The sequence below is a fragment of the Lottia gigantea genome (assembly GCF_000327385.1).
Source record: "Lottia gigantea unplaced genomic scaffold LOTGIsca_12, whole genome shotgun sequence".
Lineage (NCBI taxonomy): Eukaryota > Metazoa > Mollusca > Gastropoda > Lottiidae > Lottia > Lottia gigantea.
In genome coordinates this window covers 1,917,651-1,943,750 of record NW_008707225.1, presented here as the reverse complement: position 1 = coordinate 1,943,750, position 26,100 = coordinate 1,917,651, and the positions used below count along the sequence as shown (strand labels likewise).

Sequence of the window (26,100 nt, the reverse complement as noted above, 5' to 3'; positions counted from 1 at the left end):
ATTACCCTCCAAAAGTAATTTTCTTGAAGAACTTTTCAGAAAAAGATCAGTTGAACATCAAATACTGTAAATACTAAATAAGAGTGCTCTTAAAAAACAGTTAAAATAAAATGTTTTATCATGCTGATATTCTCTACAATGTAGGTAGTATGCCAATATTTGCAGCATTAGTATGAAATGGTTCAGTAGATAAACCAATAAAAGTGTAAACTGTTCCGTAATATTTTACTAACTGTGTTCCTTTTATTAAATAAAGATGAAGGAGAAGAAGAAGAAGGTGTTGAAATGACACCATTAAAACAAGTTAAAGCTAAAGAAAGATGTAAATTCTGGCCAGCATGTGTTAATGGTAATTCTTGTCAATATCATCATCCAACACAACCTTGCAAGTATGTATTGATTACCTACAGTCCTGGTGTGTATTCTGTATTTTCATAAACTTTGAACAGTACAATCTAATTTGTATTTGAAGTGAATGATTTAATACAAATTGTCAGTTTCAGATAGAAAGACTTGAGACCTTGAGAAGTGCAAGGAGAGAAGTTTCAGTTTAGATTGAGATGAACTGTCGCTTGCTACAACTGATAAGTGTCATGGGCTCAATCCTCTCAGAGTCAATTAAATTTATCATATCTAATACTATAGCCAGTTTTTTCATTAATTGGGAAAACAGTATAACTTGTAAAATGTAAAATTTAGAAAAGCAGATCAATTTTATTCTGTATCTATAAGTTCAAATGTTATTGACATAAAGAAAATGTGGAATGCACCAATTTGCCTAACTTTTGTTGAAATTGATATTTTCAGATTATTTCCACAATGTAAATTCTCTGACAAATGTTTGTATATACATCCTAATTGTAAATATGATGCCAAATGTTCGAGACCAGATTGTCCATATACCCACGCTACACGTAGATTAACACCAGCTGTTGGTCTTCCTCAAGGTAAGATTAGCCAGTGTACACTCTGTATGAGTGGTTTGACTAAGCTAATACAGGTTACTGTTTATCCCATTGTCGTGTCCAGGCCTACCTCTTTTTTAAGCTTGTAATTGATTGTTTATATATATGGCTATATCATATATAGTGTGCCAGTCATAAAGTTGTCACTTCTCAACTTTCTATTGACTTTTCCACACATGCATACTTTTCAATGAATGAAACTATATATGGAAGATCTCATTTGTAAAATTAGGGGCGATTTTCGTTGCTTTGCAAATGATATACAGCTGTGTTGTACATAGACGTTTTATTATTATTTCAGTGTTATCGTTACCTCATCAAGTTATAGTATCAGCACCACCGTCTTACCATCAATCATTAGTACCACCACCACCAACATCATCTAGTAAAAAACAATGTTTATATTATCCCAATTGTACCAATATGAATTGTTCATTTTACCATCCAACGGTAGGTATAACACAAGCTCTGGAGATATTACACACCTGATTATATATTAAGGTTTTTATTGGGTGTTAAGTACTCTATGTAGGCGCTCGATTGGTTAGTTCTAAACAGGTTCAACTTATTCCAACTCTTGCTTCAAGCGAATAAAACCACAAAATGTCCATTCTTATAACAACTGTTATAACTAGTGTATTTATTTCAGCCATGTCGTTTTGGAATGTCATGTAGAAATAGATTTTGTACATATTATCATCCTACTCCACCAACTAAAGATAAATTAAAATGGTCAAAATCAATAGATACAACTGTTGACAAAACAAAGTAAGTCTAGTATATTTTATCTAATAATACCAAAAACCAGTAGGTCTGATCAATGAAATTGATATTGATAGATTGTAAAGAGGTTTTCTTAATTTTGTAAAGAGGTTTTCTTAATTTTGTAAAGAGGTTTTCTAAATTTTGTAAAGAGGTTTTCTAAATTTTTTATATGATAGCACCATTTTGCACCATTCCATTTATGAATTAGATGTCTGTGATTCCTGCAATTCCACTTAAGACTAAGTGAGTGATGACGTCACTAATCGGCAGGGCCTTTTGTGACAAATCATATTTTGCAATTAGTGACATCATCAAATTTTTCTTTTTTACAATCCCTTTAAGGGAATAAAACTCTCTGGTGCCGTCTAGGACATAGTGATCAATATAATTCTAATGATTATAAATCTAGTTTAACAAAACAGAAAAAAAAAAAGAAATTTTTACAAGAATCCAATTTCTATCTTTCAGGATATCAACAAGTTCATCTTGATATTAATAGGAATGTAGGAAGTATTCATGAGTTTAGATGCAAATTCCTTTTATCTAGGAACACCAAAACTTTATAAACATAACACATTAGAATTATTTTGTGGTAGAGTAAGTAGCAGTAACTACTGTCTACTATCAATTCATACATGCATTTGAAGGATTAAGTTTGAAATATGTATCTTGATTTCCATTTTGCATTTATTAAAACTTTTTGTTTTTGGGGCCATCAAATGTATAAACTGTGCCACAACTGTGGGCATTTAAATTTCTTTTGAATTTATTTATTTTACTCACTTAAATCTCACAGTCTAATAAAATTTGACCAAACTTTCGTTCCGTTTTTTATTAGTTTCAGTTACCTTACCTTTTGACCAACCCTGTTTTAATCAATCAAATTTCTGCACTGGCATTTTGTGAGAGAGTGAAGGAATTTGATTGATTAAAGCAGATATCAGATTAGGTCAAAAGGTTATTTATCACACTCATCCCTTTTTTTTTTATCAAAGTAAAATTTTGTGTAATTGATGTTTTCATTTCATTTGCTACCACATGTCACTATTTATGATGAAAGTTTGTGATTTTATAACCGATTTTTCTGATTTTGTTTGCAAGGAAAGAAACTAGTCTTGATGTGCAAGGCTTTTATCCGATATTTTGATTCAAGATCATCATCTTGTACATTATATTGACAATTATTGTGATAATTATTGATCCAATAAATCTTAATTTACTGATTTTATTCTGTTATTTTCTTTCTAATATAAAATATGAAATTTTATACAATAATAAATAATCACAGTTGGAAGTAGAAAACATATGAAATTTTGATTCTAGAAATATGAAAATGAAAATAAATAATTCTATTACAAAAGTTAAAATAAAATAAAGTTTCAAAAATTATTTTAAATCCATTCAAGTTTATCAATTTTTCTTTAAAAATCTTGAAAATCATTATCAACACAATACATTTACATAACATACATGCCAAGATTCCTTAAATCTTACCAAAACTGTAGTGTAAACATTAACTCAATGACCTAACATTGTTTATCAAAATTTTACATACAAATGAATATCCAGTTTTGGACAGACAACAGAGTTGACAACAAAATACTTCAACATTATAAACAGAATGTTGATTCAATATACATTTCATTATACAAGGACAAATCTGACATGCCTAATTTACTAAATTTGCCTGGCCATACTTCAAATATACATTATTGTAGTAGTTCAGCCTAACTCTGAAGGTGTATAATCTAGATATATCCATAAACAAAATTTCAATAACATGTACATTTAAATCTAAACCACTTTCAGGTAAAATACTTTAGGTAGTAGGTTATTTGGTTGCAAACATGTAAATTAAAGAACAGACAGTGTATGTATATAACAATAGTAAAAAAATCTTACTAAATACTTAAAAATTGAGTATTATTTTGATTTATTTAAATACAGAAGGATGGATTATGACGACATTTACCAATAAACCATATCTGCATTAATTTATTGGTCTTTTTAAGACTTTGGAATACTTTGTCACCTCTTTTAAGTGACCATTTGGTAGCAGCTTCCTGAGTCTAGAACAAAAAAGGGAATTCAATCACCAAACCGTTTTTTTTATTTCTTAATAAATACTTATATTTAAGAAATAAATATCTTTTCTGGACATCTTACTAAGAGATCATAACGAATAAACTTTTCTTGTATGTATTTCAAATTGATGTCTATTGTCAACTTTTAGTACTATCTTTGAGAAGAATGAACATAAAACTCTGTTATATTTCTATAAGTCATACCTACCATTATTGGTGGGAATAATCTTTTACATGAACCTTTATTCATATGTTCTAAATATGCTGTTTTTAAAGTACTTTCTAAACTTGTAGTTAAACAATGTGAACATATTTTACACTCCTAAAATACAAAATTTAACAATACATTTTGCTGAAGTATATATGTCTAAAGGTTCCTAAATACGTATGAATTATATTAATCAGTAAAATATTGTAAACACATGCCTAGAATATTTTTACAATAGCAGGCATTACAGACATGTATTGGATTCAAAATGCAGAAAAATCAAAATGAAAGTTTCATTTTTAAAACTAAAGATACCAACAGTAAGCCTATTGACAATAATAATTAGTAATATTATTTGGTTATTATCTGGAAATATACATGTAATTGGTTGTTTGAAATTTTTATGTTATATGATACTTTTCTTCCATCATCCTATATATCAGGATGCATATAGTATTAAGACCCAAGTATCCTGATATAAATTTTAATAAACTTGTAGTAACTTGTATTATTTATTAATATATGATTACTTACCAACTGTAAACATGACTGTAAACAATGTTTAATACAGAATTCAGGAAAAACACTAATATCTTTTCTAGATACTAACATCTCTTGAACATCATCAGCACTAAAATAATCAAAATTTAGCAGACAAATTAAGGGAGTATGTTATCTTTATTAACCAAGCAAAGTTTATAGTCTCTAGTTTTATAGGTATTTGTCATTAAAGGCTGACAGGGCTGCCTTTCAGCAGCACTGGCTGGGGCATCAGAATTTATCTTTCCTTGAAGCAGTTTAAAACCAACAGCATCTAATCCCCTAGCAGATGACAATCCAACTCTCTACAAAATGAGCTACATTTATTTGACTGCCACAAAAACAGTGTTCCAACCCAACTATAGCATTATAGTATAGCAGGGTTAACTTCAGTTGCAATGTTCATGACAAAAGACATCAAGATGATATATAGAAAATAAAAATGATTTACCTTCTATGATAATGAGAAGTAACAGATCTACCAATTCCAACTAAACCTAACATATTATATATCACATGTTCATATAATCTTTTATTTTCTTTAAAATGATTGGAGGATAAATTAGGTGACATGTTAGCCTGAAATATACCAGTATTTAAAAATCTTTAAAAGATTTAAAATGAAATGCATTTACTCCTGATTAAGTTGCTGAAAACAGACCAGGCCATGCAGTGTGCAAGAATGGAAATTTTTTAAGGGCAGCTTTTCAACATTTGTCTTGTTGAATTTTGACAGCACTAGATAATAATTTAATTTAATCAGCATATCATGAAGCATATCTTTTTTCAATCAAACTTATGGCCACATCTTCTGGAAACGATCTTAGCGCTAGGATGTCCTAAGTCCTTATCTTCTAACATTGATTCTAGGACATCTTAGCGCTAAGATCGTTTCGAGAATACATGCTCAGATTATAATATCATATAAACCAACCTCCATTAAATATACATTTAAATCTTCATCTAAAACAAAGTCAAATCTGACCATCTCAAAAAAATTCCTGCAAGATAAATTAAGTAACATATTTTAAATTAAACATTAATGTTACCATAAACAATTTGAATGGTAGTTAAAAAGTCTTTACTTTATGAAGTCACTACACATGTATTCTGACCAATAAGAATATTACCTAGTAGTTTTGTATTTTGCTGCAGATTCTATTAATTTAGATTCTTTGTCTTTATATACAGTTAATATAGCTTCTTCAATATCAGACCACATTTGATTAGCTCTATTCTCTAAAATTCAAATAAAAACATATCAAATATTGGTCAGGACGTGATATTATTGATTCTTTACAGGTTAAAATTTTAAGCCACTATTTCTTTTTATTCAACCATTCCTCCAAAATAAGATCTTTAGCCTTTTAAATTATTATTTCTATAGATGTATCAACCTGATGGTTGTAATATTTACCTAGGCAAACTTTAATTACATAATTACATGGTGAATATGAGGTTTGTCTACCTTCTGCAGTGAATATAATATTAGACCAATGAAAAGACAATATATTTTCAGACAATTAATATTACCTGATGTTTTATTTGAGATTTGATAATGTAGAGTATTTTTAAAGCTAAATTCCATCTCAGTAAATATTTCCTTCAATGAAGGCACCTGAAATGCAATAAAAAAAACTTGATTACTATTGTCAATTCATTTGTTAAATTGAAAATAATAGGTTTTTGTGAAGCTTGTAAGATAAAAACATTCCATCTTGTGTTCACTCAGTCAAGTAAGAAAGAAGAAAGAAATAATTTCTACAGTTAAATGTGCAGCTTTTCCAGAATACCCAGACTTCATAAAATACTAGGTACAACTGGTTGATCTACAGCAAAATATGTTGATATTTCTTCTTCCATCAAACACCATTAGAGAAATTGTAACTTGGAATAAACATATTATAATAATACCTGCCACATTGGAGTATAATTATCACCAACAACATATTGTTCTTTTGTTTTTGGATCAAATGGATGGTATTTTTTAGCGCAAAATCTGTAATAGTAAGAAAGTAATGTCACAATAACTATGAAAATTATAGCCTATTCAACTAGATTGTTTCTGTATTCTTGAGGTACATTAATATGAGTGGCTCATGTGATACAAGCTTACAGATAATGGCATGCCAGATTCCTTGCTACATCTAGCTCTGTATTACATTTTAGATTAAAAAATCATCTAATACAATAAAATTCTCACAGGAGTTATCCAGTATTATATTACTTTCTAGAAACATTATTGTAATAAAATGTTTTGGAACGATTTCCATTAGATACACAATATATATATTGAGCAGTATCAGCAAACTGTATAAATAAATGAGATGAGAACACTTTGTAATATCCTAACCTCACAAGTACTTCACCATTCACAATATATAATCTTAATGGATTAATAGATGTCAATATTGTATATATACCAATATCAAACTTTCTGAAATATAACAATATAATCATGTATAAATTGTGAAAATATTTGTGGCTAAATGACTGACAGAGACCAAATCAAAGTCACAGTATAAGAGCAAGTTTTAATTGAGACTTTTATTGTGTTTCCTTTTAACAACTAAACTGTATATTTAGGACACAGATAATAAATATTGATGATGACAGGTCATTTTCATAATGGCTATTCCACCTGGCCATTTTTGATTTGTAAATATGAACACCAGTTCAATATATATCTAGATATAAGCAACCACTACGGTATAAAAAACAAACTATAAACTCACTTTCCATCTATAAGATATGGTTTGGCAACATATTCTTGTATAAATGTTCCTTTTTGTGTTAGGTCTAATTCTGAAATTTACATAAGAAATAATATAAACACCAGAATATCTAAATATTGTCAAGATACATGTACATTAAAGGGACAGGTGGGCCATTTTGTGGGGTTGATTTTAGTCTTGAATATATGTAAACACTAGATAGTCTGCAGAAGTACTAGAAATGTATGCAAATCATATAATTCCTTTAAAAATACTTCAAACCAAGAATTTTACCCACTATTTCTCTATATATCTTTTCTATATATCAGAGTATCTTAAATTGACGAGTCGTCATTTTATCATTCAAATGGAGATAATTCTGGACAGAAATGGATTTGAAGGCTCAACGGCGAGCTGTAAAGGTGAGCTGTGAACGCTATTGCTGATTAGCTCAGCTGAAAAATTCCAGTTTCTGAGACTAAAATATGATAGGTCAAAAAATGGCCTACATGACCCTTTAAACTATTGGTTTTAAATTGGTTATTTTGTTATCCAAACAATTTTCTCTAAAATTGATCTTTTACCATTAAATTTGTGATGTAATCTTAGAGTGGTACTTTTTAAATCAAATTGACAAGTTCATTGGCATCAGATATTTTTAAAAGGTAAGTATGCCAGAGAGAATATTGTTATAATTGATTAATGAGATAAATCATTACCTTGAACACTTTTTATTTCAATACCTCTATGATGATTGCCTTTCTTCACCCACATTGTATCTTGATGATTATTTACCTGAAAATTTATAAAACATCCTATATTTTAATTGAATATTATACGAATTAATACATTAAATCTGAATTCATTTAAAGAAACTGGTGCAATAATTAATAAATGGACAAATGTTGAAGAAATGAACATTCAAACCTTTCCAACTGTTTCTTAAAATTTTAAAATGCATTCAAATCTAACCATTGTTTTATTATCATATATATATTTTACAGGACATCAATTTTACAGCATTAATAAATCTTAGATGGATACTGACAATATACATATATATTTCAAAAGCCATGTCTTATATATTTATTTTTTTAATTCCGAAAGATGACCTGTCATCGGTAAAAAAAAAGAATTGATATAGACACTTTTTAAAGATATAAAAATAACTAATATAAAAACCTTGAGGTCATATTTGATGAATTGTTTTGTAATAAAAGTCAAATATTATCATAGAAACATTCTTGTTGTCAAAAAATATTATTGTTTTATCTAATCGCAGGTAAACTACATGATTTAGATTGAGCAGAGCTATGCAAAAATGAAGCTCTATCAACTATCATCCTAAATATCTTTAACTTTGAATAAAAGATTTGTCTGGGTTAAATGAACTTACATATTCTAGGAATTTCTTTTTTTCTTCAGGCATTTTAAAGGCTTTAGGTATAAAAGGCATGTTTGTTGAAGCTAAACTGGCTTTATTTGTGATATAGCCTGATCCAGGAAAATGGTTGACCTGTTAATGTTAATCATTATCTTCCATTAATTAATTATATACTATATTTTCAATGATAATAGTTATACGCTGATCAGTGTTAAGAGTGAAGAAGTTCCTAAAAACTTCTATGTAAGTTGGCACTGGCCAAGGTCACAAATAAAGAGATAAATGTTCAATACAAGATAAGGTGAAATTAGCATAGTTAGTATTAAGTTAAAAAAACAACCACGAGTAATCTACAATAAACAAAAGTCTATAATATGAAAGTTTTCAGTGTTACTTTCAAATTACATATTTCTAATCATAATTATATGAATAAAAAAATTATCTTCAAATTATTGAAGAAAGATATCTGCACAAATCATCATCTAAAAAACATCTAACAATGAATCTATTTCTATTCTTAATTGGAAAATATATTTATTCCCATTTTAATGTTTTGATGAATGGAAAGCTATTTCCAAGATTATTGTGAAATAACAGTCAATAACTATACTCTGCAAGCAAAGACATTTACCTTTTGATATGGCTTAAGATCTGATACATGCTTTGATAAAGAAACAAACGGATAATCATGTGACCATAAAACTTCCCAATCAGAGAAAGGACTGCCATTGACATATCCTAATCTTTCAAACACGTTAAAAACATGTTGTAAATAACCTGATTCCAGCTGAAACAGATCATACAAAATAATATTAGTACGGGCATAAGACTCACTGATACATAAATTAGAGCATGCAATAGTCTTAGTATCAGTAAGTTAGAAGGTTCAGGGTTCAATCCTAGCATAGGTCGAGATAATACCTTCGGATTTTTCAACCAGGTTTCCACCGGTCAGTGATGCAGGCAAGAGGGGCTGATATGCAAAAAGCGTCTAATAGTTTGGATGGGACAATAAACCGAGGCCTCGTGTGCTATACTGTGCATGTTAAAGATCCCTCGAAAGCTGGGAATCATTAAAAGAGCAGATTAACGCCGCTGTCCTGTCCTGTCTTCATTAGCCCACATGGTGTAGAAAAGTAGGATGTATAACCCCATTCATTTAATCTCATTTAGATAGCTTGTCAGGCAAGGTAACATATACCTACTAAATACATTTTTTTTTTATTTTACACTCATATGAATTTTTTTTATAAAAACGACCTTTAACATTTTTAAGCTAGCTTAAATTCAGCTTTTCTTTACCATTCTCAGTTATTATTAACATTTGGTCAAATGAATAATTATGGTCATAGTCATAAAGTAAACAGGTGTATTGAATGAAGTTGGATATTACTAACTAATAATTGAATTAAAACAAATATTGAGAGGACTCTGTTACCATATAATGTGTTAAATGAGCAACATGTATATATTCCAAACTGGAAGAGGTCAACATTAGATTGCATTAGATCAAAAATACAAAATACTTACATGTTTTCCCTCAACCCAGACAACTGGCCGCTTGTCAACAGATTTTCCTGTTTGACCTTCAACAATAGGAAAAAGTTGATTGGAATGGTTAATATGAGCTTCTTTCATTTGATGTAACTCATAGATATTGAGTATAGTTAATAACAAACCAAATATTAAAATAGCTACTACAATATACATTAATCTATTGGGAGACTTCAAATGATGTTTTCTACCATATTGATCAAATCGACCCTGTAATATCAAACAATAGGATAGGAATTTAATTAATAAGGTTTGCGGCAAATGTCAAAGATGGTGACTTCATAGGAAGCTAAAGCCTGTGTAATTTCACTAAAAACACAACTCATAGCTGGAAAATGCACTTAACGTTATAGACATTAAGATGGTGATTTTATGCAGTGACAAAACATTACCTTTTTGATGTTTGCGCTATGAGCCTCGTTGTGGATTTAATATGGCCATTGGCCAAAGCATGAATGGGGTCTATATTATTCAATCAATATATTCATAATCAATTTCAAGGTTTATATTGGTGTACAAATATTTTCATATATAATTTATAATGTGTTTAACAGTAAGAAGTTTGCATACTGCCCCTTTAAAATAATAAGAAGTAAGAAACAAACCTGAGAACTTAATATTTTGTAATCCATGTTACCATTACAATAGGTCTTTACATCTGTCCTGGAATAAAAATTAATATTAAATAACACATTTTAAATCATAATTAGATTATTACCTACAATACTAAAATATTTTCACTGTTAAACTAGTGTTCAATACAATTGTAGAGTGATGAAGAAACAACATGACTCAAGCTCTAGTTAAATATTTTCTAAGATTATTACCTATCTAATTTCCATATATTTTAATGTAATTTTCTATCTGCAATATTTCACCAGATGGTAAATAATCTGAATATTACATTCCGACTTTAAGGCTACCTTTTGAAGACAGTACCAGAAAGTCATGTGTCAATATCTCAACGGTATATTCCTGGAACTGTAGGACATTAACATTATGTGACATCACTTAGGTATGGCTTACGTAATTATTTGATAGAATATTCACTTAGGGTCAGTTCATGTGACACTTTTTTTTGAAATTTAATTTCATATTCCATAGAAATTTTAATTATTATTCAAATGACAGCTGAGAGACTTTCTTTTTCATGACATTTAGGGGACTATTTTTTTAGAAATGAAAAATTTTTAAGGTTATAGTGAGTTATCTCACTTAGTGTGAGAAGAGAGCTCTGAACAAAGTAACATTATTGAATACATTTTATAAAGATATTGAGAAATAACACTAGCTCTCATGTCAGTAAAATATATTTTAAAAGGAATCATATAATTATGTAATGTAAAAGTATAAGTATATCATGTTCATGAGACAATCTACCCTAATATATGTCACACATAGTAATTACATTTTTAGCTATCACTTAATATTTGACAGGTATTTTGTCACTTTACAACATTACAACATCTATGCTCTTATGAGATTGATTCAGAGGCAACTTATGGGAAACCTTTAAAGGTTGTTCTTGTAATTCTATTAAAACAAGATATTTTAGCAAAGGTCCTAGTATATCAATAGTAGCTTTTGCGATTATGGTGTCATAAAATGCTTAGTTTTAGTAGAATTGCAGGAACCACAAACATCAGACTAAAAATTGGAATGGTGCAAATGGATGCTATCAGTAACTGTCATACACATAAAAAGTTTAAAAAACATAAACAATCCCTTTAACAAGACGAGACCTAAGGATAGGAATTAAAACTGGAATAAAATTTGAAGTACTGATAACATATGACCACATTCAGATGAATAAAACTAAATTTCATATAAATTATACCTTACATTATATTTACTATAAGATTATATCCAATCAAGAAAATACACAAAACTAGACAGTTGAAATAAGTAGGCCTACTTCTTCCAATATCCAATAATTAGACAATGAAATATAAGAACAGCTATATAATAAGAACCAATGAAGAGTTCTATTATACAAACCCTCAATCATAAATTGATCGCCTGTATCTCAAACTATAATAAATCAATGTTGTTAACTTGGAAAATATTTTTATAGATCTGTTTCTAAACCTGTAGTGTGACCCATATTTCAGTTAATTGCCCAATAATATTAATATTTGAAAATAAAGAGAAAGTGGACAGTTGGGATCAGTCAAGCAGAAAGTTTAAGATTTTGCTGTGTCATTCTACATATTCAATTATTCATATCTGGAAACTTTCAATAGCTTAATAAAAATGGATTTTCTGCATTGAAGAGAAAAAAAAATGATCCACACTTTTCCCAAATACATAGTGAAAAGAGAATTATATACACTATATCAACAAATACAAATAAAATTTCCACTGCACACAAACAGATTTTCTAAAGCTACTTTTGATATGTTTCCCCCTTTGCCCTCTGGTACATGTATAAACATAAAATATTTAAGGGGAAACTATTTATATACATTTGGGCACTTATTTTGAAGAAAACAAAAGATAATAGTGGTTTAGTAGTATATTACATTATAACATGTATTTAATAACATACAACACACTTATTCCCTACTTGTCTAGGAATAAACAACCTCAATTTACTATGGCAGTCTCTGGAAAACGATCTAATACAAATGGTTTACTACATTTACAACTGCCAGACTTGAGATATACTCAGTAAACTGAGCAAATATGCTTTCTAAATGATAGATGGATAACTGTCAAGTATTAAAACTATAAAACCCTTAGTACTATATCCTTTTCCATCACTGGCCATAGAAACTTTTTTATCTAGAAACTCGGGGAATGCATCTAATGCGATTTTAGCACCCACCAAAAATAAGCCACTTAAGGTACGAACAGTCAAACAGATTTTCCATTATAAGGAAATTTGAACTCTGTAATTATTATCTCTTTGCAATTCAAATTTCAAGAAGGGATTGAGTAGCCTATTCATCATAAATCACCCAACCCAATTATCCTTAAGTTCAGTTCAGGATGAAATTTTACATCTAGCCTACACAACATCCACTTTATGACAAACTTAATTTGTAATATACCATATCTTTTATTGTTCAACTTTATCATAACTTTTCAACTTTTAGGTTTTTTAGAGCGAAATATAAATGTAATAAATATTTTATGTTCAATTTACCATTTTGCAGATGGAACAGCTGTTCAGGTCGGTAGTTCAGACTCACCGTGCTTGAATCTTGTGTTTCAAATTTGTATACTTTTGTTACAATTGTCTTGATAATGATAAAGAACACTTACCTAATCTAGAGATAGATTAGTCATAGCACCTCTTCTTTTATTTCAAACTTCATAGTTTTTAAGGCATCAGATCTATGAAATATAGTTTATAATTGAGGGCAGGAGGGAAGTGTACCGATTGTTTTCTATGAATTATGTCCCTTTATTTAGATGGATAGACTAAATCTCAAAATGACCCCCTTTAACGCAAAACTCTGCGCTCAATTGAACACGTTTATTGATAGATGATTGTCAGAGCGATATGTTCAACCAATTTTAATCATTATTGTGGGTTTTGATTTCTTATATTGACCTGACCTATTCATATTTAGATCTTTTTTTATTCATAAAGTAAGAGAAGCCATATAGACCTCATTTTGAAATCTAGTCATTAAAAAAGATAAAGGTGTATGTAATCATAGGACGCCACCGAGCGATGTTTGTGAAATTTAGACCTTGGCCTATTTAACAGATGCCTTACCATCGATAAAAGATTCATAAAACAAAAATTGCTAGATGAAATTGGATCACGTCCAGAAACGCCCATTTCGTCTTGCAGTTTTCTCATTTAATCGATGATAATCGATTGAAAACTTAAAGAACTGTCACATTTCACTTTTCAAGATGAATAGGAGTAAAATTCGAACTGGTCGCAATCTTCATTTGATCTCATAGCTACCAAAATGAGTCTGAATCACATTTTAATAAACGGGATTACAAGGGTTAATAGCTTGAAAGCGTTTAGATTCGAACTTGATAGGACTAGTTATTTTAGGTATCTATACACATTCAAAATTTCATTAAAATCGATTGAAATATACATATAAATTCCAGAAAAAAAGAATGATTTGATCATATAGCTATATTTTACATGAGTTGTCTGTAAGCCTACAATGTCAACTAGCAGAATTTTTTTTCTCGTTTCATAGCCACGTCAAATCTATTATTTATTTCTAACATATACAAAATGGCGGATTTCGGTTATTACCAAATATCATATTTTTTTATCGGCCGAATTTCCTTTATAATCCCAAGCTGTAATCGGAATTCCATGTGTCGTCTGCTAGAACATTTCCAGTGAACGAAGTCACGTGACAAACTAGCGGATTCCCGTGTCGGCAGAAAAATTATGTGGAACACAATTCTTATGTAGTTTCAATGACTTTTAGCAATAAATCACTTACGTTTTACTTATCTTATTTTGTGAGTCACTATTTTTTTTTTTAAATCAATGTTCTTTGAAGGAATTGTCATTAGTTATAATGAATTATTATTTAAGATAAATACTAGAAGTTCATTATACCACTGGGTATCCATACAACGGGTTTATCTCGACTTATTTATAGATCAAACATTATACACGAAAATAGGAGACGCATTTTGCAGCCGTTGTCGAGTTGATTACTCATGAAGTACGGGTCGAAGTGAAAAGTCATAAATAAAACCGAACAAAACAATTTTTATTATTTGTTTGAATATCTAAGGAAACAACTAAGACATAAAAAGAAAATAGCGTTTTTTAATTTTCACGAAATTCGGCGTTGAATCCTTTTATGCACGAATATATAGGTTACACCATTGTATGCTTAGCAAACAAGTATTTAAACAATACTCAAATGCTTAGATATCTTTTTTTTATTAAGATAAAGCAGCCCGTTTAACATCTTTAATTCTTTGATCCTAGAATAAGAAAATTGTGAAATAGCTGTATTATCTCCCATTACTTGAGCAGATCGTCAAAAAGATGACTCCAGGTTAGTTTTTAACATCTTTTTGTCGTGAAATTTTCTAGTCAGTGCTCTTAAAAAAACTCACCGAAAGTTAATTGTAAGCAAAAGTTGCAGTTCTAGCTCATTTTGATTAACGTCGACATGTCGAAAGTAACCCTGAGTGAATATATCATATATATGATCCAATTCATTTGACTTATAGTTAACAAGTCCAGTTTACCAAACATTTAAACATAAGGTATAAAAAAAAAAGATACAAAGAAAATAAAAATAAGTCGATTCAGAAAAATGGGTTACCTAAGTAAGTATAGATAGTCCTTTGTTTTGTTTCCGAATTTCCGATCATGATTTTTATAATTCTGCAGAAAAGAGGTGCCCCTATGGAGTTTTCTATAGAAGAAAAAGAAAAAAAAGAGAGAGAATTTTTTTTTAATATGATAGAATGTTTTCCTAAATATTTTTTATACTCGAGACTGCTAGATCCTACACCTTTATTCAAAGGTTATTGACCTTGATGCATCAAATGCAACCAGATCTGTTCGACACACGTGAATCTTGTAGTGAAAATGTATTTTGAAAGTTGAAAAATGTTCATATCCATCTATTTCCAAAAGAAACCTTCTGCAATCTTCGACATAAATAGAAATAATGGTCTTCTCTGTCTGTCATCCAGTTCCATTTTAGTCAGACAATTCTATTTCGAGGATTTAACTTGTCACGATCTGCGAAGCCTCAATATTTATCCCACTTCATTGATCGCAAGCAGAAACTGTTTCAAGGAAAAGGATTATGCAGGAGTTTGCTTACAGATTTGGCTTAGAAAATAGTACAGATAAGACAACGAAAAGATACTATAGATATTGTATTTTATGTCATGTCATGTAAGTGAACTCATAAGATGCTGCAAGGATATGTTCAATCCGAAACGGAATTAAGTTTTTTACTATTAGATCACTATGAAGGGAGACAACACTGCATCATTTTTAACATACATTAAATGAAATTTAATTTTAATCACGAAATACCTCTTTTAAAAGAACTGGATATGAAACTATGTATCACTTAAGGTTATCAGAATTTTTGACGACATGTGTCAAAGTTGGACTGAACTCAATGAAATATTTTAATCAGAATCACACTTTTAAATTCATAAATTTTTATGCTGGAAAGAATTTCTTTCGTCGTATTTTTTTTTTACAATAGTCCAGAGTTAGGCTATATGATGTGTGATCAACAGAAAAATCAGCAGCTAATTAATGTCAGAGAAATATATCATATAAGTTCTACTTAACAGTTTGAAGACTTTCTTACTAAAATATTGTTAATGAAAATAGACTGCTAATTCGGTTACACGGTGAAAATTCATTTTAGTCTCAGAAACCAATAATGTCATAATCGGTTAACAACTTTGTTTGAAATGTGTTAATTCTGATCAATCTTCTTCTTAGCTCTTAATCATCTAAACCTTACTTTAATTTAACGTATCGATAAGTTATTCACTCGCCTAATGCACCTTGAACGGTCTTTCCATATGGAGAGGTTTTCTGTTGACAATAGATTAATTAAATTAAGTAAACTAACGAGGCATGGGTCAACTGTTAGTCAATAAATGGATTTATTTCTCTTTTGTACAACTGTCTTCTAATCAACACCTTCCACCATACCAAGAACTGTGTCACAAACATTCAAGTATTTTCTAAAAGAGCTTCAAGCTTTCGACCACTAAATGGAATGGTTGACTATATAACGCAGCAGGCAATTTCTCTCGATACTGTTATTGATTGGCAAGCGTTGTTACTGCTAGCTAACCTACAAGAGACTTCCAGTACTCCGTCATTCTTGTTGCCATTACCAGAATCGATTTTTCTATTTCCTAGTGACGTCAATGGTCACATGATCAGTGTTTGACATGAAATAAATCTATAGAACCTTTGGACAGTGTTGGAATATTTGATGAGCAGTTGGCTTCTGGGATAGATTTGGTTCGTTATATTTTCAATAAGGACTGAAGCAAGTAACCTAAAAAAGAAGATAAAAAATAAGGAATTTGAAACGTGTTCAGGAACCAAGATAAATTTCAACTTGTTTAATCTCTCAAATTGAGATGATTAATCTAATAATATGGAAATATAGAACTATTTTAGCCGTAGTCGTCCTATTTTCCTTTTTCGGATCACAACAGACTGTGGGTGAACCAGTCGAAGTACTAACAAACCAATGGCTTGTGGAACTCGACCATCCTGGTGGACCAGCCATGGCCAAACAAATAGCCAAAAGAACAGGATTCTCTTATGTTTCACCGGTAAGTAACGTATATAACATAACTAATTATTAAATGTCTGGTTGTTTGTGTGGTACAGATATTATTACTTTATCAAGAAAACTGATCATGCCGGATGTGATTAGAATTTGTCCATTATAAAATGATAATTGATGATCTCTTATAAAGCTATTTACATATCTCATGACGTTTGTAAGAGTTCTGTAAAGGAACGTAGGGTATCGTGAAATATGACGAGAATCAAACGTGTCGGAAACAATTCTACTGGTATCTATAAAGTTGAAATCATTTTTAAATGGTTATTTCAAAATATGTTTTGATGTTCTTATTGTTCGTTTCACGTTTATGGCATTGTTTTTTCTTAACCTTTAAAATTGTATGAATTTCTTTAGGCTATTTTTAACATATTTAAAATAATAAACCCAATTAATCAACTACAATATATAAATACCAAATTTGTCCAGTGCTGAGAATATCAAAAATATATACATACAAATTGTAGCCGTTTAATAAGTGAAAAGGAGACAAGGTTCTTGCTCCGGTTTCATTTCAGAAGTTATGTGAAGTAGAGTCCAATTGCACCCGTAGAAAGGTAAAAATTAAAACTTTAATGATAAAATGCTTATTCTCTTATTTTATAATAAAAACCTTTACATATTTATATTCCATATGTTAACTATTCTATTTTAAAAAGGACATACCACTCTATGACATAACTATCATATTTCGAATTTTCATATACTAAAACAAGCCAAGTTTTTAGCCACATTGCATCTTCTCTATTAAGAAGAGAGAGAATTTGTAGGATTTTTCTGAATGCAGGAAATCCACTGGTAGGATTCAGCAGGAAATTTGGTTCTCTTTGTTTTATGTATAGCTTTACACGAGATCACATTGCGGTTAAAATGTATTTAATTGCCAGACAATGTCATTTTTTAATAAAATAACCCGCTAATAAGTGTTGGTTTATCAATTCCTATGTCTCTTGTTTGTTAAAATGGATATTACAGCTTGCCGAAGAACGCTTATTAACACACCCTCCGGAGTATAATTAATATCTAATAATTAATACTCGATAATTAGTATATATCGACTAATCATATTTCTGTTCTTGCGACCTTGTCCAGTGCTTTGATCCTATCACAATATTTGTTCTTTAGTGAGTATTGCTTAACAAGATTTGGATCTGTTACAAAACGAAGTTACATTCATTTCCCTTAAAGATTTGTCTCTATCAAGATTGGATGATTTAACAGATCTTAAGGATCTACAGCCTACACTTTCTTGTCAAGTTTTATTGCAAACAGATGATACATCATTATGTCGCCCCTGTTAATTCCTGGCAACTTAGTCTACTGTATTTGTAACGAGAATTATTTTAGCAATAATTTAATGAATAATCATGCTACAATGACTGTTGGTTTTAAAATTATACTTCTGATAGCCACAAACACACAGAACATGATATGAAAACCCCCTTTCGTGCATTTAGAACCATAACTTATAGGCCATGATATTTCTCATCCGCGAAGAGACGTCTTTTTGTCACTGAATCGAATAGTACTCAATATCCGATTAATCTCGATTATGAAGATACATAACATTGTCCTGTAAATAAAGTGTAACGATTGTAGGTCATTTGATCACAGGAAATTTGGCAACTAGATATTTGGTCGATGAATGGTATCACGGAAAATGATTCCTTTTCATTCCACAAAATAATTCTGCAACAACCAGCTGACTTTATTCACCTTTTATCATAACAGTGAGTCTATCCGTAGATAGTGACATACAAAAGATGAGCCTTCAGGTTGTGCAGGACATTTAAATTCAAATTCAAATCAAATTAATTGTCCCAGTTTAAGCTACTTGATAGACGTGTTGTAAATACTCAATATTTTATTCAAATTCTGTATGTTTTGAAGAGTTCTAGTTAATACCAACACAATACACTAAAGAAACGAAGCAGGTTCTATAATCCTTCGCACAAATTAATTTCTCTTTTTCCATTATGTTAGCATTTTGGCTTTCATCCATCCTAGGTTTGTAAACAACATTGAATTCTATTCTATCGAGGCCATATTGGTAATTTTCTAGAGTAAATAGAAGGCAAAGATTACTACGTCATCACCATCATGAAGTTGTTTACAGATCAATCAAACTGAAAAACTGTACTAACCAATAATGTTTTTAATTTGGTTTATCTGATTTGGACGTTCTCTAGAGCGTTACTGCCATTGTTAGGCCTTTTCAGATTATTAACCAGACTGAAGTTATTGTTCGCTTCAAGGCTCAAAAAACGTTCCAAATCAACAGAACCTATTACAGTGAAGTTGATTTTTTAGCTGGACTCTTGAAAGGGTCGGAATATTGATTTCTTTGTACATCATGGATTTAAATACATATATTGTGGACATAAGATATATCTGTGATGGCTATACTTTAAAATTAGATAAACTAATTTGAAAACTGTTTTTATGGAATTTAAGCTTCGATACGATTTTGACAAATTTCTAATCAGATTACATGGTTAACAAAATTTAAAATCAGTAACTTGAAAGTATTTAATCTGCTTCTCGAGGAAGATTCATATAAAGAGATTTATATTTTTGGATTAAATTAAATAAATTTTATATCGAATGTTTTTCATTTCTCTCGCTGATAGGAAATGGACGTCATTGAAATAATTTCTTGCAAATGGAAGCATTTTATTCGAAACACATTTTATTTCCGTTAATTTCTGATTACGTTATCGAATATGATTGGTTTTCTAGATTACAAAAACTAGATCGTAGATTGTGCTTTTATCACTGCCATTTCAGCACTAGTAACGTGATAAATATTGTAACGCAAGATCTATAACGTCACATGATATAGACAAATTTCCCATTTAATGTTGATAATGACGGAATCGGAAACTATTTCAGTGTTCTACTTGACAAGATAATTCTGTATAAAAGAGAATCTATTTGTTATTCTGGTTATATATTGAAAGTGATAAAAGTATATTATTACTAACGTTTTCTGGTTTCTCTATTCCTAATGTCCATTCCTATCAAGACCATGGCTAGCCTTTTGCAACGGCGAACAAGTTATCTTTTTTTCAATTTTGTATCGTAGATCAACCCAGCCTTTCCTTATACAGATATACAAAAATATAACACAAAAGATATTAAATATATGATAGTTTTTCATGTCATACAACAACTGTGAACCATACAAATTGTTCAAAAAATGCATTATTACTCACACACCATTAATTTGGAGACACCACTTAGCACTATTTGGACATTATTTAAAATTTTCGATGAGCAATATGTAATAAAATTATTACTTGCTAGCAAAAGAGAACAAGGCGACTATTTTATCTCACTTTCAAAAGTAATATCACCATACTTACCATCATCACACAAGAAAAGCTATGTTTGCATTCACGCGAGTAATTGATATGTCTTGCAACACCGATTTTGGAATCAAAAAGCATTAAGGTTTTTACCCTGAATTAAAGAATTGTTTACGCAGATTTATTAAAAATAGAAATTATCAACAAACTAGTCCTCTCTCTCTACTTCCTAGACCTAGAGGTAATCACTGGCTATATTTGTTTTCATTAAATCTTCTGCCTTGAGCTGCTGTATTGATTCCTATCTTATTGCCTAATGTAAATAATATCAGATAGACGACCTTTACCTAGAGAAATTGGTATTCTTCAATAATGGACGTAGACGTATGAAATATCGAACCTCAAGCCTAATGACGTTCTGAAAAAGATCAATGTTCAATTATATCCCAATCTACGAAAGACAAGACTGGCACGAAATGGCCACTTTCTGTTATCAAGATTTGCTTTTCACTTACATTTCCATTCCATGGTTGCTAGTGATCTGAAACAAAACTGAAGTTCTCGGATATGATATTGACCGTATTTAATAGGAGTTTGAGAGATGTCGATAACCTTAGAACTTTAAAATTGTAATTAATATGCTGATCATTATCAGTCATCCTGTATACTATTTAGATACCTTCCTGTTTTTAGTTTTTCTTGTGCCCTCGGCGATTCGAAATATGAAGACCTCACGACGAATACATTTTATAGTCAAATAGCTTTTCTTAACTTATACAAGAATTGGCTATATCTTTTCATTTTTTGCTCGGATACGTATTATGTTATCCAACTCATGTGATGCGCACTAAAATATAACTACAATCATACAAATACAATAAAGAAATGCATTTCCTATAAACACGGTGCTCACTTCCAAGAATTTGAAAATCTTTTAGACATCTCATGAATCATTTACAAGAACAACAAAAAATCCATCATAATCACCCCTCATGTATCTTGACCTACTTTTAAATTTCAATCAAGTTACTTTCCTTGAAGTTATAACGTTAGTTAAGAATGGAAAATACACATTATCAAAGGGTCAAGCCTTAGGGCTACTTGGAATTTGAAGTTGTTCTGCAATATGCTTTTAAGGCCTGTCGGGATTTCATACTTGCTGGAATCATGTATCAAATTTTTCAATCCAGAGGTAACCGATGTATTCAAAGTATTATTTGCTTTGACGAATGATATCAAAGGTCCTGAAAAGTTATGGAACTAAGCCGATTGCTATTTGTTTCTAAACCTTACTGTATCCCTGTAATTTATTAAGCTCATATCGAACATGACTTGTCATTTGTTCGAACTAATATTAAATACATATAAGGACATACAAGGTTCACCGAATTTTGGATTTAATATGGAACCTTATTATTTCCAATATTTATAACCGGTAACAATATAATAATGAAGCCATGAAGAACAATAAAACGGATGGTAGTATGGACTTAGCTTTTCTTTCAACAAAACCTAATATCCACAGCTTGGTCACGATTTTAATCTCGAATTGATCCTTATTGAGAAATGTGATAATTTTGTTTCTACGTCTAATGAATGTTTTGTCTGTTTTTGTGACTAGACTGTTGATGAATTTTGGTCGATATGAATAGTCCATAAATATTATCGGATGTCTTTCTCGCTTAGTTTTACATCTCACAACTTCCTTCACACATAAAGAAGAAAAAACTTTTCAGATACCAAAACGTTGAATCATTTTTGGAACGCTCAGCGCTTGTGCGGTGTACTTGCCAACAAGAATATTTGGTTACTTAGTGCCTATACGTACTAGTTTTGTATTGAATAATTTTTGTTTTATAGTCCTTCTGTTTTAAAAAACGAGTGTATTTATTGTGTTCTCTTGTTTTGTTATGCTGCTGTCATTTCATTGTTTATGGTGTGGAGATTATAGATTATTGTAGTGAGAAAACTTGTTAATTAGTCCATATATATTGATTTTTTTCTTTTCTCAATTTGTAAAATGTTCCAATTCTTAAAAGTGTACATTAATGGTTTGCTCATAGATAAATAAAAAAAGATACTTATGTCTTTCAAACTGTCGTTTCGTTTTTTATAAGTACTATATACGTCACTATCGTGAAGGCATTTAGATAATAAATTACCAGTTTAGTGGTAGTGACGACACTGAAGGCATATTTATAGTGGAATTGGAAATATGGACTGATGCATATAGAAGCTGTTTCCAAGATACACTAAAAAACCTCTATACAATGCTTGAAATGTGTACGATGTTCATGCTGATGTAAATTTTGATGTCGTGTTACATGACAAATATGATATGTTTAAAATTTCTGTATAGGTCAACACTATTTACAGGTTTATATAAAGAACATTACTCTCTCTACTGACATTTTAATTCCTGAAAGCAGTGTCATGTTCATTTTACATTTTAATGCATGTCGTTGTGAGAAAAAATATCCTCATTACAATGATTAACAGTGTATATTGATCTGTTTACTGAAACGTGATTTGTTTACAAAACCGTTAAGGAATATGGCGAGGAAAGCTTTTATCTGTCATAATTGAATCTGTATTATCCAGTGCATTGGGACGACCAGAAAGTCAGCTAGAATTTCGTCTTATTGATTATTAATGGTTGTACAGCGATATTCCATAGTTTGGTAATAGATGTAGAAGTCGCTTGGGCTTTCTGAATCATTGACTTTTCCTCTTGAAGTTTATAGAAAGGCAATGTCGACTCGACCTTTATATGTTTATTATTTATTCCTTAATTCCTGGTATCATATATGCCGAAATGTTGACAAAGGTCTGAGATCTTATCTGAGGTGATCAAAAGAAGAAAATATAGAACTTAAATCTAAAGTATTGTTAACGGCATCCCTTGATACAGTCAATAGTTTCAAGTAAGTGACAAAAGGTGTGACGCAAATAACGACTATAAGTACCTAGTTGTTGAAGTATATTAGGGTATAATTGAAGTATTTTAAGGAGTTGCATGGAAATGTCATAATTATATTAAACAGTTAAAGGGACAGATGGGGCATTTCTGGGAGTAAATCATACCTTGGCCTCAGAAATGTGAATTGTTTCACTAGACTATTCAGTAATAACGTTCACGGCTTCCGGTCGTTTTTTTTCAGCTTTCAAATCCAAGTCGTTGAATATCTATTTGTGACGTCATGTGTATACAGTAGACTCAATCATCCTGTCCATTTCGTTTAGCCTACGCACAGCTGTGACGGAAAATGTCAAGGTGTCAGATTATATAAACAAGACGTTCATCTTTCGGATACCCCAGTTGTCCCTTTAAAAAGAATCCTAATGGCCTATTTTGTTGTTATATATTATTCAAATTAATGGTATATTTCGATACATAACTTCCAATAAAACCCGATGTTTTCTGCTTAAATAGAAAGATTATAATGGTTTATTTATTGGTTTTGACTATTTCGTCCATTAGTAACTTATTTATAAGTGTTGATGTCGTTTTACATGACTTATGTTTCAAAACAGGGATTACTCCCTCTACTGACATATATGAACTGAAACTGACTTCACAGACCCATTAGATAAATTAAGCTGTCACACACACCTTTTTAGAAGGATACAAGAAACATAAGCTAATGCTATTGACGACTTAAATACAACGCGATACAAGAGTTTAAATATTTTGATAGAAAAGGATGCTTAATATTACACAATCCACGCTTAATTCCAACTAAAATAACGAATAATACGCGAATCCAATTACAGAAATTTCGATTAGTACAAGCACAATATTGTCAATTGTACACAATAATTTCGTTTTAGGAATATACGTGTGAAATGATGATGCATATTTTTTAGGTTAATATTCGCTTGAAAAAGCATCGAAATTTTTTTCTTTGACCAATAATTTTATCGTGCATATACTTTAATTTCCCCTACGTATTTGCTATAAGCCAAATTCATTTTAAGTAGACTCAATGATATTCTGGCTTTAGATAAACTGTTATCCACTTTTATAAGGTTAAAAAGTTCCCTAGTGATCTCCAAGACATTCACTTCCAGACAGCCAATCATCTTCAAATTCCCTCGATTACTGCTAGGGCATTCAGCCTATGTCGGTATTGTACTTTGAGTATCTGTATTCATACAGTTATACTTAGAGCGCATTACACTAATACCTTTACGCAATCTTAAAGAAGCTTTTCTGTTCTTTGTTCAGTTTGTTCACGTCATATATATTATTTGGTGATGGCACGAGAGAATTTAAGAGCTCTTTTATTATAGCTCTAGCAAGGTTTGACGAGTTGTCATTTTGATCATTAAATCTCCTGTGGTATTTCAGAAGAAATTTGCAGAAGAAAACTTGGTCATTTTTAGCAATCTGTAAATATTGGTCATTATATTATCTCACAGAAAGTAGGTTTGAAGGCTGCGATATACTCCATCTCGCATCTTGTAGATTATTGTGATCAGTTTCCTCCCTTGATTATTGAAATGGGAGAAGTGTATTTTCATCAGTTACGTCCCTTGAACTTTTTAAATTCATCCACTTTTCATTATGAAATACTTACTCACTTATGATTGATTTACTTCCTCACGTGAAAAATTCATTAGCTGCTGCCAATATTTTGCCAAAATGTTGTTTTGGATTTCGGGTTTCTTTTACGGTTCGGTTCGTTAGTAGGCCTATGCCAACTTGGTTTATTTATCAACCATCCATTGTTTATGACTTACCGAATTTATTGTTCCATATACAACAAGCAACCACTCAATCACCTTCCGTAATACTAAGATAGGAAATATCCTCAAGAAATTTCAACATAAAGAAAACTGTGTATATAGCCTACACTATATCCCATCTAAAAAAACGTGAAGCACGATAGAAAATAGCAATAAATTTCAAATAAAACGAAATTTGATTATATTCATAAAAACACATTTCCATTTTTATGACGAAGCAAGGCCATCATGATTTCTTCATTTGACATTGTTCCGAAGTCTTAAAATGCCAATATTTACCTACTGTAAAACTTAATTTTGAGCACAATTCTTACAATTATGGTGACCTTGAAGCCAATCCTGTTCTTGATAAGGTTCCTGTTACCTTGGACCCATTGGTAAAGGTTTGATTGACTATTTTGACGAATGCGTGATTACAGACAGCTCTCCTTCAAGGACTAAATAAGTGTAATGGAGCCAGTCTTTTTGTGTTAGAACTAATTCTTCACCATAAAAACAAACATTTAACATTTTATTGAGACATTCTCTTTTGTATTT

The 26,100-nt window shown here is 30.5% G+C and overlaps 3 protein-coding genes across 3 annotated transcripts in view; 2 read left to right on the top strand and 1 right to left on the bottom strand.

The window, feature by feature from the left end:
- The first annotated feature begins 266 nt into the window (after nt 1-266).
- Nucleotides 267-3,762, top strand: LOTGIDRAFT_212433 (hypothetical protein). Its single transcript, XM_009048133.1, has 5 exons — nt 267-389; nt 808-947; nt 1,267-1,415; nt 1,615-1,733; nt 2,199-3,762. Exons 1-5 carry the CDS (start codon nt 286-288, stop codon nt 2,218-2,220), a joined length of 534 nt encoding a protein of 177 aa, XP_009046381.1. The 5' UTR covers nt 267-285; the 3' UTR covers nt 2,221-3,762.
- LOTGIDRAFT_110692 (hypothetical protein) lies at nt 3,668-9,447 on the bottom strand (the record flags this gene model as incomplete). Its single annotated transcript, XM_009048132.1, has 13 exons — nt 3,668-3,762; nt 4,019-4,136; nt 4,557-4,653; nt 5,014-5,141; nt 5,497-5,563; nt 5,693-5,801; nt 6,096-6,180; nt 6,477-6,561; nt 6,916-6,999; nt 7,298-7,367; nt 7,996-8,071; nt 8,673-8,792; nt 9,292-9,447. Coding segments are annotated over 13 exons (1,290 nt in total), but the record flags the coding sequence as incomplete, so codon positions are not given.
- Nucleotides 9,448-17,294: 7,847 nt separating this feature from the next.
- LOTGIDRAFT_212426 (hypothetical protein) overlaps nt 17,295-26,100 on the top strand; it is a gene marked incomplete at both ends in the record, with an annotated part of 33,257 nt that continues 24,451 nt past the window's right edge. Inside the window, one exon of the mRNA XM_009048131.1 lies at nt 17,295-17,492. Coding sequence (XP_009046379.1) covers nt 17,295-17,492 — 198 coding nt within the window. The remainder of the gene's footprint in view (nt 17,493-26,100) is intronic.